This window comes from Odontesthes bonariensis, chromosome 14 (genome assembly GCF_027942865.1).
Source record: "Odontesthes bonariensis isolate fOdoBon6 chromosome 14, fOdoBon6.hap1, whole genome shotgun sequence".
In the NCBI taxonomy this organism is placed as follows: Eukaryota; Metazoa; Chordata; class Actinopteri; order Atheriniformes; family Atherinopsidae; genus Odontesthes; species Odontesthes bonariensis.
In genome coordinates, this window is record NC_134519.1 from 20,537,881 (window position 1) to 20,557,817 (window position 19,937).

A 19,937-nucleotide genomic window follows, 5' to 3' on the forward strand; every position below is an offset into this window, starting at 1 on the left:
GAGCTAAGAAATCCTCTGGCATTTCCTGAAGTATCAGTCTTCCTTAGACATAATAACTGTTGTTGTTTCTTATGGTTTATAGCCAGTATGAGAAATGTGTTTCCTTATCACTGATGATGGATTCTCGTAATTTCTGTTTTACCCTAACAATCCCCCGAACCCACTTCTTTTTGTTTTGTTTTAAAGTTGTGTTTGATTTCTGACCAGGGAACAACCTCCTAATAAGTTTTTTTTTTGGCTTTCTGTAGACATATAAAGTCACAAATAACAGTGATTTATTTTTTTAGTCACTATGGTACCTATTTTAGGTGTTGGAAAATGCAACGGAGGTAGCTATTTATTGCTGTATTTCTTTTTATCTGAGTTGGCAGAGGCATACACAATGAAAAGTAATTCGAAAAACTAAACTTCTGCTCCACTGTTGAATTGAACAATTCTCTGAACATTCAATTTGATATGGTCACTTTAAACTGAGAGGGACTGAGCTTAACTTGAGAAATAAAACAGATTATGGATAAAATTAAAGTATGAATTACCACCATGAATGCTCAGTACTGTTTCAGAGACTGGTCCACTGCATTTTGCCATCATAATTGCTGATACAAGTGCTAGAACTTCATGCCATCGGTTTGGATTCAAATCTATTTCCATTTTTTTTATTTTCAATAGTTAATTTCCTTGTCTGTCACTGATGGAGTTGTTTTCGGCTCTTGTGATTTTTCAGTCCTTGTAAATGTTTAATTGTGTTCACATTCTGTCTCATTAAGTTCCTGTGTATTCATACCCATGTCATTCCCAGAGAGCCAATCACAAACCCTGTTAACCCTGTTGCTGTAATCCTGTCACATGGAAAAGAAAGTACCAGGATCAATAAAAGGAAAATAATCTGGTCCTTACCAGTTCTTAAAATTAGGTAAATGCAACCTTAGGCGACAGCACATGACATATTATACTTAAAGCTATGGTAGGTAATCCTAGAGAGCTAGCAAGAGAGCTAGCAAGATTCGAAAGTGTCCCCTCCTCTAAGCTCCACCCCCCCCTCCCCATTCCGTCAGTGCGTCATCCAAAGCCTGTAGAACCGCATGCGCACACGGAGCAGGGAGCCGACAGAGGGGGGCGTAGGCAGAAAGCAGAGGCATCTGATTGGTTTTTGTAGGCGCTCCAATCCGAGATCAGCGTCCCGCTGATCTCGGATTGGTCAGCTTTTTCTCAGTCCTGCAGCTGCCACAGAGGTCTGATTATTTTCGTCCCTTTTTCTAAATACATCTTGTATAGATTTCTCTCAGGACAGACGGACCATTTCACCCAGTATTACAAAATGTGTTTCTGAACAGGATTACCAACCATGCCTTTAAATAAAAACTAAGCCAAATGCAGAAGCAGTGTGTGAAAAAAGTAAGAGCACACCATTCCTGCTTCCTTTGGAATTAAAGAGTAAATAGTTAGGAGCTGCTCATCAAATACCCTTGATGATCTGACCATCAGCAAGTGCGATCGCCTCTATAAAAACAAATGTTTGTGGGAAAGATTATTCATGAAAAACTTATAAACAATATTACTAATCTTCCTATGAGTAGATGTCCCATCATGTTCACCCCAAAGTCAGACAATCAATGCTCAGATATATCGCAAAAAAAAAAAAAATGCTCAGATATATTGCAAAAAATCTAACAGCTACATGTCAGCCTCAGTTAGCTTATCAAATGTTAAAGTTCATGGCACTAAGTATGGCTTTGTTGTAAGGGTTGCCAAGAAAAAGCCTCTTCTCTCTAAAAAAGAACATGGTAACATGGCCTAGGTTTACAAAGTTAGATCTGAAAAACACCAAGACTTCTGGAACAATGCCATTTGTACAGACGAGAACAAAGGGAAGATGTTTTGCCATTTGCAAATCAGCACGAATACCTCATACGTCAGCTGTAGAGCACAGTGTTGTAGAGATGATTATTTGGGCTGGTTTTTTCAGCCACAGGACCCAGGCAACCTGCAGTCTACGAGTCAGCCATGAACTCTTCTATCTACAAAGTGTTCTAGAGTCAAATGTGAGGCCATCTGTTTCATAGCAAAGCTTAGTAGAAACTAATTGAGGCAACAAGACAATGATGCCAAAAGCCCACCAGCAACGCTACAACAGAATGGCTGAAAAAGAAAAGAATTAGGGTGTTGCAATGCCCAGACCTCAGGCCCAATGAAAACCTGTGAAGACACCTGAAGAGAGCTGTACAAAATGGAATGCTTGCTAACCTCAAAGAACTGAAGCAACTTTGTAGAATGGGACAAAATTCTTCCAAAATAATGTAGAAAACTGATAACATCACATAAAACAATTAGTGCTAAGTTATAACTGCTAAAGCTGGTTCTACAAGCTATTGAATCATAGAGTGTAGTTTTTCACACACTGCTTCTACAGAACATTTTGACTGTTTTTTGTTGAATAAATAGTGACACCATGTAAAATGTCAGTGTTTTGGCTCATCCATGGTTGCTATTTACCTTAATTTAATTACACATTCATTTTTTATTATGTCTAAATACATAGACTTGAAGGAATACATACCCAGACTATGTGAAATAAGTATTCTAGGCATCATCTATGACATGCTTAAATGGCACATCATAGATAAAATGCCCTGAATATTTTGTTTTTTCACTACACACTAACAGAGGGGATAAAAAGAGGGTTCACTCAACAGACCACTTTTAGATGATTGAGAGCTGTTTTTTTGTTCACTCACCATACTGTGCCTGACGTCACCCCATTTACCATTGAGATTGGCCAAATGACAGTTTTTGTACCACCAGGCACCACGGTGGGTCAGGGCACAGTTACCCAGGGCGATGTCATTATCTGAATCCACAGTTGTCCAGGGCCGGCCTTGGTGGTAGGTCATAGCATCACCTGAGGACCGTCAACAAAAGTAAGATTTCACAATTGATTCTGGAAACCGATTCAAAACTAGGAAGAACAGCCTTTTTTTTTTTTTATTGTTAAACATTGCTTTATCTTCAGTATATTTCATGTTTTGCTTCTCGCTGCTTTGTCTTCTATGTGTTCTCTGATGGAAGCAAACAAAGGCTGATTCAATGCTGCCGTTTATGTTGTGTCAGCACACTGTGGTACAGGTGGACACACTGTCTCACTGGCCTTTGTGTCTATATCTGTCTGCCTTCAGAGCCCATTAAACCCTGCCTGCGTCAGACACAGTCCTGTTACTGACTAATTCACAGTAAATTTCCCAGACAAATATTTCACAGATGGTATGGTCTACTTATATGGGTGGGGTATAGTGCTAATCTGTTTCATTGCTATTTCTCCCATGACTTCTTCTGATTTTAAAACAGCATATACAGTCCACATGATCTGTCTTTCCCAAGGTGTTTAGTCCTAAAAAGACATGGAAGTGTGAGACCCACCAGCAGTCCCCCTGTATTTGCCAATAGTGAGTTTAAACTTCTGCTTGACCGGTGCAATCTTGAAGTTGTCATACACAGCGTAGGCCCTCTCTGAGCCCACGCCCAAGTCAAACCTCAGCTCATACTGAGTAGGAGTGTTGGTAAGCTCATATATCTTATCCAAACCTGAAGGAACAAACACAGAGACAAACAAAGAATAGGATGAGGATAATAATGCTCAATTACTGCTCATAAAGTATGTGCATGTTTCATTGACTGGAGTGTCCCAAAACACTGGAGTGCTCACCAATAAAAAACTCGTCTGTCATGTTGCCAAAACCAGCTATGTATTGCCTCCAGCGTTTCATGAAGTCCAGCTTGCCAGTGTTACGGCGCTGTAGCATCTGCATGCACAAGATTTTACAGGCATGTGTTACACAAACAACTCAGTTTGCTTGGGAAATTGTTTCCCAAGCCCAGCACAGATATCTCAGGGATAAAAAAACACCTTCATAGCGTAATCTTCTCATTTTACAATTATACTTCTATAATCCTGACAAACTCAAGAAGAAACAGATTTTAAAAAAAATCTCAAACTTGAAGATGTAAAGGCCAATACATCTTCTTTTAACCATCTTCAGAATCAGATTTCAATCAATAGAAAGCGCTCTTGAAGTAAAACGAAGAATACATTTTACACCTGACCTCACGGGCTGAATGGTTTTCTTACATGAGTTCAATTAAGTCGAAGAATTTTCTTTCATTCAAAATTAGTGTGATACTCCATTAACTTTGGTATCTACCATACAAAACAAGCTGTTTCGTCAATTCTATTAAATATTATCTTAAAGACACCATATCTTAGGCTGTGGAGATGACATATGATTCGTACCAGCCAGCCGCCTCCATCAGTTTCCATATCACAGTAAACCTCTATCGGTTTGGAACGGTCATTGTTAATGTAGATGGTATAGACACCACTCTTCTTATTGCCGTTCTTCATGATCTGAACACAGTCCATGGGGAAGGGGTACTGCACACCAACTAGTATAAGGGATGTGACAATATGACAGAATAAATACAGAATAATTGACTTCAAATATGTTGACAAAATGAAGGAAAATTGTCGTGTGAAATTTTACAGCGTATACCTGTTTGAAAGATGGTCTCTACCACTTTGCTCCTCTTGAAGCCCCTGTAGGCAATAATGGATACAATGTAGCTCTTCCCAATCTCCAGGTTGGATGCAGCAAAGCTGTTCTCGCTGGCTCCAAGTTGTATTTCAACAGTCTGATCACAACATCAAACAGCAGAAAATCATTTTGCTGAGTTTTCAGTATACAATAGAATGATTTTAATAATGATCCAAGCGTGATATTATAACACGCTTTTGATCAAGTCTATTGTATTTCAAGTGGCACTATATGCATGTATAATTAAAAGCACATACATAATTGAGTCCCAGTATCTTTTCAATGAGCTTATACCTGTATTAGGCTACATCCAGCAAATTCAATTAGTTGGTGGCCACAAGAGGTCAGTGTTCTACAGTGCACTATGTTTAGATGGTGAACTCAATTAGGTTTTTGAAGAACATAACATTTAGGACATTTTTCACAGGACTCTACTTTAAAACTGTACAGAGTGAGAGGATTCACCACGCTTTTCCAAATGAGGCTGCACTCTTTGTACTTCAACCAGGGAATTAAACAGTAAACAAAGCATGGTGTTTCACCAAGATGCACCACAAAATTTGACAAAGCAAACCTTATATTTCAGTATGTTGATAATACAAATGTAAATTAATTCTCAAAGGTTAATCTTTATAGTGTTATAGATTATCTCTACATGTAAATACACTATAGCATGATGTGTTGTTAACAAAGATATGTGCAGAACCTCTTACCTCCATTTTGCCTTCTTCATCTCTGTAGGTGAGGATGTAACCCTCAATGTCTGCCAGAGGAGGAATCCAAGTCAAAGAGGCAGAATCCGGCGTCACATCTGAAGCCTTCAGGTCCCTCGGAGAATCAATGTCTGTGTGTATTAATGTAAATTATTTATTTATTGATTAACACATCTCATAATGTCTTGACCATGTCAGTAAAGGGACGTCTTTGTGTAGCTTTTTTTGAGTGCATTCAATACAACTGTGGAGAAAACAAGAAAAACGCCAAAGAAGAACTTCTTGCTGCTCTTACTGCTTTTGACGATTTCTGTTATTTTTCATTCCATTTGGGTTTTAGTCTTGCATACTCTCTGATATCCATCACTCTTTGATTTCTTGCTTGGTTTAGTTAGCTGTTCAGCCTTTCTCCAACTGGGGTGTTACCACCAAAAACTACTTCCATCTGCCTTCTCAGTTACAGTTTACAGATAAGCTGGCTATTACCCTCCGTGTTATTGAAATGCTTTGAAAGTTTAACCAGAAACAGACGCTGAGATAATTTGTCTGGCATGTAGATGCGAGCTAGAGCAGTGGGAGCTTTGACTTTCCGTGGCTAAAGATACTGGAGAAAGTGTAATAATAAGGTACAAAACCATCCCACAGAACGGCAAAACAATGTAAATGGTGACAAATGCAGCACCACTGGTATTGCTGGTGAAACCAAACGCTCCTTAGACGTCTGCAAAAGAGTATAATTGGTGTGAAAAAGTTTTACTTGACATATTAATGGTGCTTGTTACTTGGTCAAATAAAGACACAAATCTAATAAAGCATGTTTTTATGTACCACAGATGATTTCAATGCAATAACTGTTCTTTTTTAACCCAGCACCACACTGGTCTGTCGCTGCTGATGGTTTCTAATGAGTTTCAATGAGAAAAGTTTATAATGCAAAACATAGCTGTTTGCCGCCTAATTGAAAAACATCCAGCTTTCACTTAGAGCTCCCAGGAGATTTTACAGATCATCAGGCTGACACAAAGATACCCCTGTTACAACCCACTCACATGTGCTGCAGTCTTTTTACTTCTCGCTGAGTTATGATACGTAGCCAGTGACCTCCTCTCGCCTGTGGGAAGCATTTCCTGGTAGAACAGGAGCTTTGTTGACTTTTTAGGAATTTTTGTTCTTTCATAAATCCAGTTTATATGGCATGTAAATTTATAGATTGCCCTCTAGTGTGCAGTAAGCATCAGTGCGGACTAAATTAATTCTACCACAACCACTGAATTATTGCTGCTGGCGATACTGATTGTTCTGAGTTAGCAGGTTGTTTCATACTCACCAAAACCTCCCTGACACATGCCTCACACGAAATGTAAGTGAGAATAGATGATCAGGATAGACTTACTCGTCCACTTGACCCCTGATCCCTCTGAACACCGGGCTATGCAGTACTGACATTTAAAAACATCAAAGAAGTAAGACATACCAACAACTGATGGAGCATTTAATCTAATTAAGAGCTGTTAAAATAAATATATTTTTATATTTTTTCTACAATAAAAGATAGTCATGTTCCTACCTCTAAACATTAAAACTAAAAGAAAAATTACTACTCCTTCTGTGCGACTATTATTCCCCCAAAATAAAGGCCACATGCGGTACCCTGAGTGCCTGGAATTTATTATCAGTGTTCTTACACTAAGATATTTTCATTAACAGGAATAGATGGATAATCTGTTGGAGCTTGTGTATATAACCGATGTGGATGTAACATATGGGACTTCTTAGTGAAGGCAGTTATGTGTTACGTTCTCACAGCTATGGTAATTAGGAGCCTTAGACTGCTTTTTGATGCCAGATGCCAGGTGAGACTTTCTAGCCATATAAGGATTCCTTTAACAGTTTCCAGGTTTGCTTAAGAGAGTGAAATAAACACTTATCATTTTGACTTCTACAGATTATCTGGTTTATCTGACTTTCATGTGTATATATTTTAACGGTTCATCTCACCTGACCGGTGGGTTGGCTCATAACAACCCCATTGAAAAGCCTCCTTTCACTGAGAAGAACTAATGGCTCGGAATGGCCGACCTTTTCGCCCACAGATTTTAAATGTAGACTTACATTAGATTAAAAAAAACAAATGGAGTCTTTATAAGAGAAATGAGAGCTTTGACATTACCAAAAGAAGACTCCCACTGATTACATTGTATTAACCTGTTTCTGCTTCTGTGGAAATCTTCCTGGTCGCTTTGTTCCCCTTGATGGCCCATATGTAGACAGTGTAGAGAACTCCAGGCCTCAGGTTTGTCAGCAAGTAAGAGGTTATGCTGGACCCAATGTTGATTTCCTCACTAGAGCCCTCAGAGGAGCTATAGGTTAGGATGTAGCCATCAATTTCTGCCTGGACTGGATCCCATGACACGCTGAAGCTGGACTCTGTTTCATCTCGAGCTAAGAGGTTAGCAGGAGCATCCAGTTCTAGAGGAAGATGTTAGTGGAAGCAGTTTAATACTCTGCTCATGCAACTACAAGATGTGTTACTTGATTACTTTTTGCTACAAATATCAGAATCATGACAGTAAGTAAATGGGGATTACGTGAACATACAGCAAAGTAATAAAAGGTTTGTTAGAATTATTCTATTGTTTTTTTGTATCAGTATGTAGAAAATCTGTTGCTTTGGGCTCAGTTCACAACTCAAATGTAGGTGATGTAAATCATACGAGTTGACAGGAAGTTCAGTCAGATTCTGTACCCAACAGAGTCAGGCTGTTTGCACCTCTGTTCTTTCATCGTGTCCACTGATATCTTTCTTTCTAATGACACACAAAGGATGGTCTCTGTTCCTTGAGCCAAAAGAATTTAACTAAAAAAAACATCTATGTGAAAAACAGATGTAGTTATAACAAAAGTTGAGAGAAGGTGCATGGCTTGAAGCCAGACCTAGAGGCTGGTTAACCTGGCACCTCAGCCAGAAATGGTGAAGGGACAGGGAAAGGAACCAAACATCAAGTTTACATCATGGACGCACTCACAAATGCCGGTTGTTGCACAGACAAGGACATCCGCCTACACGACGAATACATTGCTAAAAAATATTTCTGTAACTCTGCTTTCATCTCAGGTTTCTCTAATCAGTTATGCAACATTGCACAGGTGCAAGGTGCTAAGGTTTGAGGATCACTAATGCTTGTGTTGTAGCACAGGAGGTGCTGGTGTACATGACCACTGAAAACAGCTGTAAAACTAAGAAACGAGTCCCCCTGGGTCTTCTTTCGTCCTCCTCTGTCGGAAGCTGTCTCATCCTATTTAGATCAGGTGGCAGCTTCCCAGAGGATCCCAGTAAACGCTGATTTAACACACAAGTCACATGTGGATAAATGAACTGCAGGAAAACGTTATCCTCAGATTATGCTAATGAAGAGATAACTGTAAAGCTCTGACTGACTTCCGTAAGTGGTAACAGACTTTGATGGATATCTAAAATGAGTACATAGTTGAATGAAAGGGTCTGAGATGAGCTTCTACAACATGTTGGTAACCTCACTCTGGAAGAAAGAAAGAAAAGTTCCCTTGAGCTCAGTGCAACTATACCAGTGGAATTAATTCTCTTCAAGCATAGCGGATAGAAGCCAGAATTTTAGTCAATGGGAAGAACGGCCCTGAGGGCCACCTGCAAGCACGTCCAACTGAGGAGAGCGCAGTGTTGTTCCAGGACATGAGGATCACATCTCTGAGCTCTCTCTCAAAGAAAGCTGATACATTGGGGAAGAAGTTGTCTGGGCTCCAATGCTCTTTGGGACCCAAAGAAGAAGTTGTAAAGAAGACTGATGAAATTATAAAAGAATAAACTTGAAAACTGCTCTAACCAACAACCAGATTCTGTTTTTTCTCACAGGTTTACAAAGGAGTTGTCTCATTGTCATGTCAAAACGACTGTAATCATAGACCACTTGAAGCTCCTGGAGGATTAAAGATGAATGCTTAATAGGTAATTTGCTTTAACAAAAACGGGTGTTTGACACCTGTCTCAGCTTGTGTCGGAATCGTCCTGCTGACTTTATTTCCCTTGAAGGCTCTGATGTGGACAGTGTAGAGGACTGCAGGCCTCAAACCAGTCAGCATATAAGACGTGCTATCGGGTCCGACAGAGATTTCTTCATCGGCGCTATCAGGAAAGCTGTAGATTAGGACGTAGCCATCAATTTCTGCCTGGACTGGATCCCACGACACGCTGAAGCTTGACTCTGTTTCATCTTGGGCAATGAAGTTAGCAGGAGCATCCAGTTCTAGAGGAGGATGTTAGTGGAGGATATCAATACACAAACTGCAATGATGCAAACCAAACCGAACAGATGGGTGACAAATTAAAACCTGATAAAAGATCTCAACTCAACTAGAGAATTTTTGACATTTAAATAAAACTGAAGCTGCTCTGTTAGCTTGTGGTAGCCTAATTAGGATAATTTAAGAATATTTTCTCATATCTGTAATCTGTCTATATACCATTGCATTTAACAGGGTTTTGTCATGTCACAAATAGGAAAAGAGCTTTCTTTCAAATTTGTCAAGTTCGACATGAGCAGTTCAGATGATTAAAAGCTTTGCTTGTGAACATAGTGTTGTAGATCTGAGACCTGTCTCAGCATCCGTCGAGATCTTCCTGCTGGCTTTACTCCCCTTGATGGCCCAGATGTAGACAGTATACGGGACCCCTGGCCTCAGACCAGTCAGCATATATGAAGTACTGTCGGGCCCAACTGGGATTTCCTCGCTTGAGCCCTCAGAAGACCTATATGTCAGCATGTAGCCATCAATTTCTGCCTGGGCTTGATCCCAGTACACTGTGAAGCTGGACTCTGTCACATCTTGGACCAAGAGGTTAGTAGGAGCATCCAGCTCTGTATGGGGAGTTAAAATTAGTAGACACAACATCACTACATCTAATGCAAACACAACCGGAACTACACATAGCTGCACCTGCATCCAGTGCAGATGAGGTTAGAAACACTGGAAAAGATGTCAAACTTGGATCAGCTTATGTGGCTCTTTGGTCTTCTAATCAAAACAATCTTAAGCAGATTGTGTTTGTGCTGCATTGTAACCATTGAATGTAAGTGAATTTAAAACATTTCGTTTTTATAAATGCAAAAAAAGAAACAGAAAGACAAATTTACCATTAACTCCAAGTTTGACATCATATCACTCTTATATGTGAGCAGCAGTACCACGAGTATACTATGAGCTATGTTAAACAAAATCCATGCAAACTAGAAAGCGACACAACTTTGAACCCATTCAGACCTGATGCAACATATCATTGCTTTGAACTTTCAAGTCCCATCATCATTTTCAAGATTTCTTAGAATAGTGCGGATTATTCTAAACACGACATTAGGTCTGAATGGGTTAAGAGCTAAAAAAAAAAAAAACAGAAAGCTGTAATTGTTAGAACAAATCTTACCCATTGATCTTATTGTAACACTGATTCAATTACAAGTATCTCAGTTTGTTTTTACAATTCGTGCCATTATGAGAGTAGATCTAATTTTTATTCTCTGTCTGAACACATCTATATTTATCCCAGAGGGAAGAATGTAGTAACACATTTGGTCAAAATAAAGATCGAACTAATGTGTTACTATCTTTACACTATATAAGAACATATATATTTAATAAGATGTCTAATTTCCATGACAACATCCCTTCAGACTTGTGGTAAAACCAACATCAATCCAAACAGGGCTCGTGCTTTGGATGTGTAGCTGCTTCATATTGGCTTTTTAGTCAGAGCAGTCTCACTTCTGTGTACTGTAGACACATCACAACCGAACTCTCTGCCAAGGGAGGACAGCTGCAGTACATTCACAGCTAAAGTTAAAGCGACAACAAGTAAAAGCGGGCAGCTTTTGAGACAGCTGTGGCTAACTTTAGTTAAAACAAAATGTACCTTTGGTCATTGACTTTCCCTAGCTGTTATCTACAAAAGAAAAACATCTGCATCAATGAACAGAAAACAAACTACTTTCTACAAGTAAATATCCTGTGATTCAGTAGTCAAGCTATTTTGTAGAATGTCTTGCAAGGATTTTTCTGCTTCCTTATTTAATGCAGTTTGCCTTTATAGAGCAGTGTATGCATCTTTACTTCAGGAGAACTCATTATGGAAAGGCACTCGGGGATACACATGTATTTAATATTGTTTAGAGATTGCTTTGCACTTGATATCTTCTTCCTTGTGAAAAGTTGTGATCATCTGCATTAATTCACATCCCTCAGTTGCATCTCCTTAAAAAGTCTGTTTTTAAGGAGATGCACATCGATTCCTGACACAATTTAAATTCAGTTGTTCAGTGAGTTGTTCAGTCAATGTTTGCGTCCTGCTGTTTGATGTACGACCAGGTTTATTAGAGCTAACATGCCTGCAAACCTCATCAAACAGAGCGAGGAAAAATCTGAATCTGTAGTAAAAACTTAAGCAGACATGCAGAAGTACTACTGTGCAAATGATGAATTCTGCTAATACATCTTGATATATAATACTTAGTGAATGTAAAACATCTGCTGCTCTCACATTATATATTTGATCTTGTAAAATATTTATAACTTTGGTGTTAAACTATTGTTTACTAAGCTACAAGTACGAATCAGTGAGAATGACTACTGTACTACTATTGTTAAACACTTAATTGGATTTTTAAAGGCATCTGGAGCAACTATAAAGTTGTTTTAAGAAGATGTTCTGCTGCCTTTCCCTCCAAAACATAAATGCTAGAAAACAACAACAGCTGCAAACTCCCATAACAACCAGATGAAAAGACGAGAATATGAGAAACAAGAGAGGCAAAACAGCAGGCTTTGTTGACCGAGCTAAATTGTCTCCTCTCAAACTTCTTACAGACATTCAGCCTCAGGCTAAAGTGAATGCTTTTTAAAAAGGAATCCATTCTAATTATGTTAAATAGTTCTCTTCAGACAGAGTTCAAGTCCCCCTCTAGGCAGTTGGGAGAGGTTAATGTGCTTTATATAAAATGTCAACACTAATAGTTTTTAACTTGATGCTGCCACAAAAAGCCAAGAAAATTATCCAACACTAAAGATCAGACGGAAATTATTGGTGCATTACACATTAGGGCTATTTGAGGTAAGAACGTTTTGCACAATCCATTTTAAGATTAAAGATGCTTAGAACATCTGTCCTTCTGTTAACAGGCTGTAAAGTACAAAGAAAAAAAGAAATGCTCTGGTTTTGAACACTTCTTGGAGGATAACAGGTCATTGTGTCAGTAAAAGCATGAAGAAATGAGAAAAAAAGGATCCATGTTGCGTGTGCTCTGTGTTTTACCTTTCCAGATGACCTCTGGTGACTGCCATTTACTCAAATATAAGCATCTTCTGTAACGCTCATCAATAAAACAATTTTCAAATCCAAATTCTCCAAATGAGCCATGGTCCCATTCAGGGTTTACCTGTTTCTGCTTCCGTTGAACTTTTTTCGCTGACTTTGTCTCCCCTGAAGGCCCAGATGTAGACGGTGTGAAGGACACCAGGCCTCAAGCCAATCAGCCTGTACGAGGTGCTGTCACGTCCTACAGCAATGTCTGAACTGGAGCCTGCTGCAGAAGTGTAGCTCAGCATGTAGCCCTCTATTTCAGCCTCAACTCGATCCCAGGAGACTGTTGCAGTGTCTTCAGTTACTTCAATGGTGACAAGGTTTGTTGGAGAATCGATTTCTGAAATTGTAAATATAGAAAGATGAAAGAGAAATTAAAACCTTCAAAAGCCAAAAATTATACCAAAATTATACCAAAACTACAACAGAAATGTGCCTTAAAGTGATAGTTCGGAGTAGATTCACCCTAGGGTCTTTTGAACCGTGACATCCAGACAAGTAGCCCACCCGAAGTTTTTTCGATCTTGGCTGAACATCAGCTGAGTTACTGAGTTATCCCGAATAGCTTAGTACAAGCGCTAATGGAACCTGGCAGTATCTCCAAAATTACCACACTAAAATCACATGCCATGACACCAAACTTCTACAGTAGTACCAGGGCTCTCAAGTCTCACGCAATGAGCGTGAGACACACGCATTTCAACAAGTTCACACGCCACACATGCCATTTCTCACGCTGAGAAATGATCAACTTCGTCGCACAGAAATTCTAATGGCCGATACTATAAACGAGTCAATGGCAGGTTACTGTGCGCTAGTACAGCTCAGAACTACAGCTCTGGTACAGCTGTCTTGATTTAGCAACCCATCGGCAAATCACAAAATAGAATTTCTCAGCCAATCAGAAAACAGAATTTCTTGTTGCCGGGTGTGAAATAGCTTTCAGCTGCAAGCACGCGTCCCATGAATGCACAGCGGACATAGCCTATTATGCTCTGAATGCGTGCAGAAGTTGTAGACGAGCTGGAGGTGGAAGAGAACCGTCAGGATCATCAGCAGGTCATATCTTCATTTATTTGAATCTTTTATTAGTTACTATAGTTTTCCTACTCCTTGTAAAAGACCAATACCTGCCGATTAAAGTGTTCGTTGGAGTAGTAGACCTAAATATTCAGCACACACCCTTTGACATGAGCAACTTAATGAAAAATGAAAAATATGTAGGAGTGTAATTAGGCTTCCGTGGTTAATTTTTTTCAAAGGTGACTGGTATGAGCAGATTCCCAATAAGGCTATCTACAATTGCCAAACTGGTATTAGTTCTGCCACACTGAAATGCTGATGCAGAGAGGGTTTTTTCCATGGTGGGGCTCAATAAAACCAAGACCAGGAACACTTTGTTTCTGAATGGAACTCTGTCATCCATCATGACTGTGAAAATGGCTGTGCTTTAAATGGGAGCCTCCAATATCAGTCATCAAGCATCAAAATCCCTGCCCCGCCCGAATCTCACTCCAAGCAAACTTGAAAACTTGAGAGCCCTGGTAGTACAAATATGGTCTGTACTCACAAAACGATGCATTTGGAAGTTTATACATAGTCCAGGAGTTTATTATTATCAACACAAGCCTAATAGCTTCTCTGCTGCTAAAGCTGCGTCGACGTCACTTCCTTGATCTGGGAGCTTCAAAGTAAGATGAGGGTTGACCTACTACTGTAGACAACAAAGTATGTGCTATATTCTACATGATTTTTTATGAATTTTTATGTTCTAGAGTTGTGAATTTATTTTATCAATGGAGAAATTGAGCAGCCTTGCTTTGTTGTCTACAAGATCGACCCTCATCTTACATTGAAGCTCCCAGATCAAGGAAGTGACGTGGTAATTTTGGAGATACTGCCAGGTTCCATTAGCGCTTGTACTAAGCTATTCGGGATAACTCAGTAACTCAGCTGATGTTCAGCCAATATCGAAAAAACTTCGGGTGGGCTACTTGTCTGGATGTCACGGTTCAAATGACCCTAGGGTGAATCTACTCCGAACTATCACTATAAGCTGTCCTGAATGGACATATTCAAAGGCAGTGTGATAAACCGGTTGTGACAGAGACTAAAGAGAATCAACGATTCCTTAAATGTGAGAATAATGGGAGTTTTTTCAACCAGTCTCCAAAGTTACAGTACAAGAAAAAATATTGATATTGTTTTATTGCTAAAAAAAATAATAACTTGAAAAAAATGTTGAAATTGTCCTCATTCTTACCTCCACACAATTGGTTGGAGTGATCATAAAATTCACATTGTTTCAAAGTTACAAAAAAGTTCACGGTTCCCCGCAGCTCTGTTGTCGGAAATGTGTGGGCAGAGGAAGCTTTCAAATCCGTTTGACCAGTTGACAAGCCCTTCTAAAAAGATATAATGCCCCCTTTGAAGACTACTCTGTATAAATGATCTGCAGCAGTGTTCGTGAACATGGAACATACCGTACTTTGTAGAAATGCCTCAGTATCTGTTATTCTTTTCCTCATATACAGGAAATTAACAAACACTCATTACTGAGAAGTTTGTTTTTGGACACTAAAGATGATAGATGAGCCATCACAGGATTTGTACTCTGGCTCATATAAAAAACTCTGTCAAGCTTTCCAAAAGAACATTACTGGCAGACAGCTGAACCCATGGTCATCTCCTGTTCACTGAACTCCACAGAATGAGCTGCAGAGTGAGGAAGACCTAGGATCAGAACACAACACAGAGCCTCTGTTTCTACGGTTACTTGGCTCGAGGAAGGTGACGCAATGGAGATGCAGACGGAGCAGTTGGTTGTGTTGAGAGGGGGTGGGGGGGGGTGGGGGGGGGGGGGGGGGGCTCTGGAGAAAATATCAACAAACGTGAAAAAAAGAGAGCAACAAAGAGAGGATGACAGAAAAATATAAAGTGAGAGTCACAGATGCGTAGTAAGAGAGACACAAAGGAAGTGAAGGGAAATGTAAAAGCAATCATCATTTAGGATTATTCCTCTGTGGCAGCGGCTCAGTCAAGGTCAGTCTTGTGTTAGTGTGCAGTCTCCATCGCGAAAACTGATTGATGATGCATCCACAAGAAGAAAGGAACTATGCAACTGTCTAACTCCATATCCCCTTTTCGCATCTCCTCTCCTGCTGTCACTTTCCAATCCTTCTGCTTACACTGCATGACAGTCTGTCGTGAACTGAACTGCAGAAAGAATTCATAATCGCTCCTTTTTTGTTAGAGTGTCTCTTTGAAGAGCTAAAAATGAGTGGACTGGTAAATAAGTTTAAATAAGTTTAAGTACCTTAAGTGACAAACAGTAAGAGAGATATGAGATGCTTACTTAACATTCACTTAACATTGGTGTCTATTTTCACAGTGCCACAAAAGGCAAACATTCCTTAATGTTATTGTAGCTGTTTCCTTGAATAATACTGATAATTATAAATGTTCAGTTCCACAATGTGTTGCTTCAATCACAGTTATGGGAAAAAATACTCAAGCAGCTCAGAAATTACAGGAGAAAGAGAGCAGCAAAACACCTCTAGAGACTATCAGAGTAAAGTAAAATGAAATGAGTGCACACAAATAATTTGGGCCTTTAACTTGAATACGAGGATGGAACTACCTGGCAGTCGAATATGTGACTTTAACACTGTCATGGGTCTACTACAAATCCTAGGTGAAATAATTAGCCAAAGCACTGACTGCTTGTTTTTCTCTTGTCTTCCAGCTTTTCACCAGGAGTGATTTTGAATGCATTTAACAGTTTTTAATTTGCTTTATGCCTCACTAAAAATGTGTTTTAAGTTCCAGTGTGGAACAGGGTGATTTATTAGAAGAAATGCAATACCATATTCAAAAATGCGTTGTTATTATTGGAGAGTTGCTTGAACACCGTCTCCCAAAGAGGGCCTTCTGCATTTTCCATAGCTTCTGTAGATTTAGGTAGGGGCTGGTGCCTCTTTTGGTTGCAATTTTCAGTTTGTGCCACTAGATGCCACTAAAACCTACACACTAGGAAATTAAATTGCTACAAGGTTTAAGAATGAAAATTGCATTCAACTGTCAGTCCTTATTCTCCTTTGGACCTTTAAATCTATTTTACTTTAAAAACTGTTTTTTTCTCCATCTTTTATGACCCACCCAGATTAAAAATATCGTTAGTTTTACAGTTACATTTTACAGTTTTTTTTCTCCAACTGTTTCAAGCCTTCATTTGTTCTGAAGTTACAATGTATGACGGATCCAGTTTCTGCAGACGTTCTACCTCACTAGCTGTGCAGCATCTGCGGTTACACAACATAAGCTGTAGCTTCAGCCATTTGGAAAACAGCTTATCCATTATGGGTGGCATGTTCAGCAGAGGCATTGACCACAGGGCTCAGAGTAACAGGCTGTCTTTCATCATTTGCAGCTTTGCAGCTTCTCACCCTCACTGTGCAGTGGAAGCCATACAACATGGCTAAAGATGGAGCAATAGGGTGCCATTCTTTATGAGACTACATTATGTCAGTTGTGATAAATGTTTTCTTGTAGAGTCCTGTGGCAACTACAGATATGTCTGCCAAGTACTTCTATGTAGAGTAAGCAGCTAATAACTCTTCACGACGGAACTGATTTATCAATCTGGTAATATCTTTGCTAAACACATGATATACTGCAGATCGTATGAAATCCTTGTTTTATGATTACAAATTGTCCACTTATCATTCATTCATTGTACATGAGAGGGATAAGAGTTCCAAACATAATGATAAAACACCAAAGTTCTCTGTTGTTGAATAGGAATATCAACTATCAAAAGAAAGCACAACTTTTAAAAAATGATCTTAAAATTGGGAGAATTATAAACATATCATTTCAAAATGACCAGGAAAAAGTGCAGCTTTCAGTTTACCCCCAAAATTATACACTTATATGTCACCATATATGTAATTCTCTACTCTTATAAGATATTCCCTCTCACATTTTACCTGACATTAATCTTACATTTTATTTGAAGAGTTGGCTAAGTCTGAGTAGAGAGGGTACTCCCACGGGATCACATGAGGTGCTATAGTGTGTCCAGATAACATAAAAGCTCAAAATTAAACCACTCTTCGTAAGCCAAGCCATCTGGTTTTGGTTATTTGGGGCTTTTTGGTGGCTTTTTATCTGAATCAGCAGTAACAGCCATGGTATGTTGTGTTTATATGCCTTGTAGCCTTTTGGCAGGTAAACGACTAACAGACATCTACGGCACTTTAAGTGTAAAGATTTATTCTATCCATTTTCCTAAATGTTTACTGTCATTGAATCATTTTACTCTGGAAATGATGGCTATGAAAGGATACCATATCGACACCTACGGAATCACACTGTGGAAAATCTGCAAGACAAGCATAACTCCAAGAATACCACAGGCTGAGGTAGAGGAGGGAAGATTTATTGAGTTGTACTGGGAGCACATTATTGTACGTCTAGCTGTCCAATAATGATTACATACATGCATTTTTAACTCCTTGTGCTATCCTGCAAAAAGGGAATAATGAATGAAGTTTATACACAAATTTTGCCTTTTGTGTTTAGGATTTTTTTTAGGTTTGTGTGCATAATAAAGTTTGATCTAAAATGGGAAATGTTCTGTGAAGTAAAACGTATTATCACTTGAATATTTGATCAAAAAATAAGGAGGAAAGTAAACAAATGTGATTAACAAATAGGTAGATAATGTGGAAATGATTGAACTTTTTTTATGCACAAATAGTCATTATTTTGTCCCAAGCAAATTGTACAATTTTGATAGTCTTTTACCTCGATGAGCACTTAAAAACATCATGATTGTGATACTGTGAATCTTAAGAGAATTTAAGTGCATTGGAAGGTAAAGACAAATCTGTATTACTAACTGGAATAATCATCCGGGTATTTGAGTCCTAGACCTTGATATTCCCAGACACAGTGAGCATCCAATGATATCTACTCTAAGCTTTTTAAAAACTAATTTTTAAGGAACAAGATTACATTTAGATATGACTCAAACACGAAATAAACTTTTCAGATCTGTGTTGCTCCCTCAAGGTGAAATGCAGTCCACGCCAGAACATATGCTAAATGTAGAAATGTGTCGCTAACATATCTCAAATTTCAGATCAATATCTCAGTTGAATCACAGGTTATTGCAAATTATTTATAATTACCTATTACAATTAAACATTGTGGTTAGAAGAATTGAAAAAGACTGCCATACGTCCTTAACGACTTCATATCAGCAGTATAATGAAGTATAAATTTCATGACAAGTGACTGAGAAGTTTGCAAAAGGTTGTTTAAAAAGGATATTTAGTAAACCTAAATACATAAATACGACCTTTTGAATGATAAAAAGGGAAATTATTTGCAATCAAGGCCTTGCTGTGAGAAAAAAAATGGCAGCTTGGCAGCAAAAATGTAAACTTAATTATTACAATATCTTACACAGTATTTCTGTGAAAGAGCTTGAAAGAGACTGGGAAGAAAATAAAAAGAAATGCAGGACAGAGGGTGAAAGTAAATATGAAATGTGGTGAAATCTATCTTCTGTGACGCTCTGTTACAGAAGACATCAACTATAGCCCCTAAGGACAAACCAGTATGCACTAATTCATTACATACTACTATAATATCACAGAAACTGCTTCTCTGAGACCCATTATTTTCATAACCAGCCCTGTTCCTGTTCATCATTTTACTACAAACATCTTTATTTCTCCCTCTTGTCCCTGCACTGTAGCCAATGTTGTAGTTCCTTTTTTTTTGTTTAACTCACAGCACCAGCAGTCTTATTTTTCTTCATTACTTTTTGCTTGCATCTTTTGACACTATATATTACATATTTCCTGCATCGTTACATTTTATCTTTCCTCATTGTGTAACCCAGCTGGCTGGAGGCAAACAGCATTTTAGTGAGCTAATACGTGACTGTGCTCTCCATGTCAGTCATCATGAAACCAGTAAAACCACTCTGATAAACAGAGCCAAGGGCTATCCTCCTCAATCACCTCTAAGCCCTTTCAGGTTTCACCTAAAATGAAGGATTGTACCTACTGAAGTGGAGACAAGCCACTGTCTGTCTGTTGTAGATTAGCCCATTCACACACGCGCGCACACTCTATTACTACACATGCAGGTGGCACACTCTCACAGAAAAAAAAGATTAGCAAAAGCAGGGACCCTTGAGTACCTGTCTGCCTTCATAAGAAGAGAGGTGAGTCTTGAAAG

At 38.9% G+C, this 19,937-nt stretch overlaps 1 protein-coding gene across 1 annotated transcript in view; it reads right to left on the reverse strand.

Annotated features, from left to right (window-relative positions):
- Positions 1-19,937, reverse strand: part of tnn (tenascin N) — a 39,091-nt gene that overhangs the window by 1,443 nt on the left and 17,711 nt on the right. The window contains exons 9-18 of the mRNA XM_075483423.1: positions 12,760-13,023; positions 9,928-10,191; positions 9,316-9,579; positions 7,505-7,768; positions 5,300-5,430; positions 4,545-4,683; positions 4,286-4,437; positions 3,701-3,797; positions 3,415-3,579; positions 2,736-2,899 (exon numbers count right to left, since the gene is read on the reverse strand). Coding sequence (XP_075339538.1) covers positions 2,736-2,899; positions 3,415-3,579; positions 3,701-3,797; positions 4,286-4,437; positions 4,545-4,683; positions 5,300-5,430; positions 7,505-7,768; positions 9,316-9,579; positions 9,928-10,191; positions 12,760-13,023 — 1,904 coding nt within the window. The remainder of the gene's footprint in view (positions 1-2,735; positions 2,900-3,414; positions 3,580-3,700; positions 3,798-4,285; positions 4,438-4,544; positions 4,684-5,299; positions 5,431-7,504; positions 7,769-9,315; positions 9,580-9,927; positions 10,192-12,759; positions 13,024-19,937) is intronic.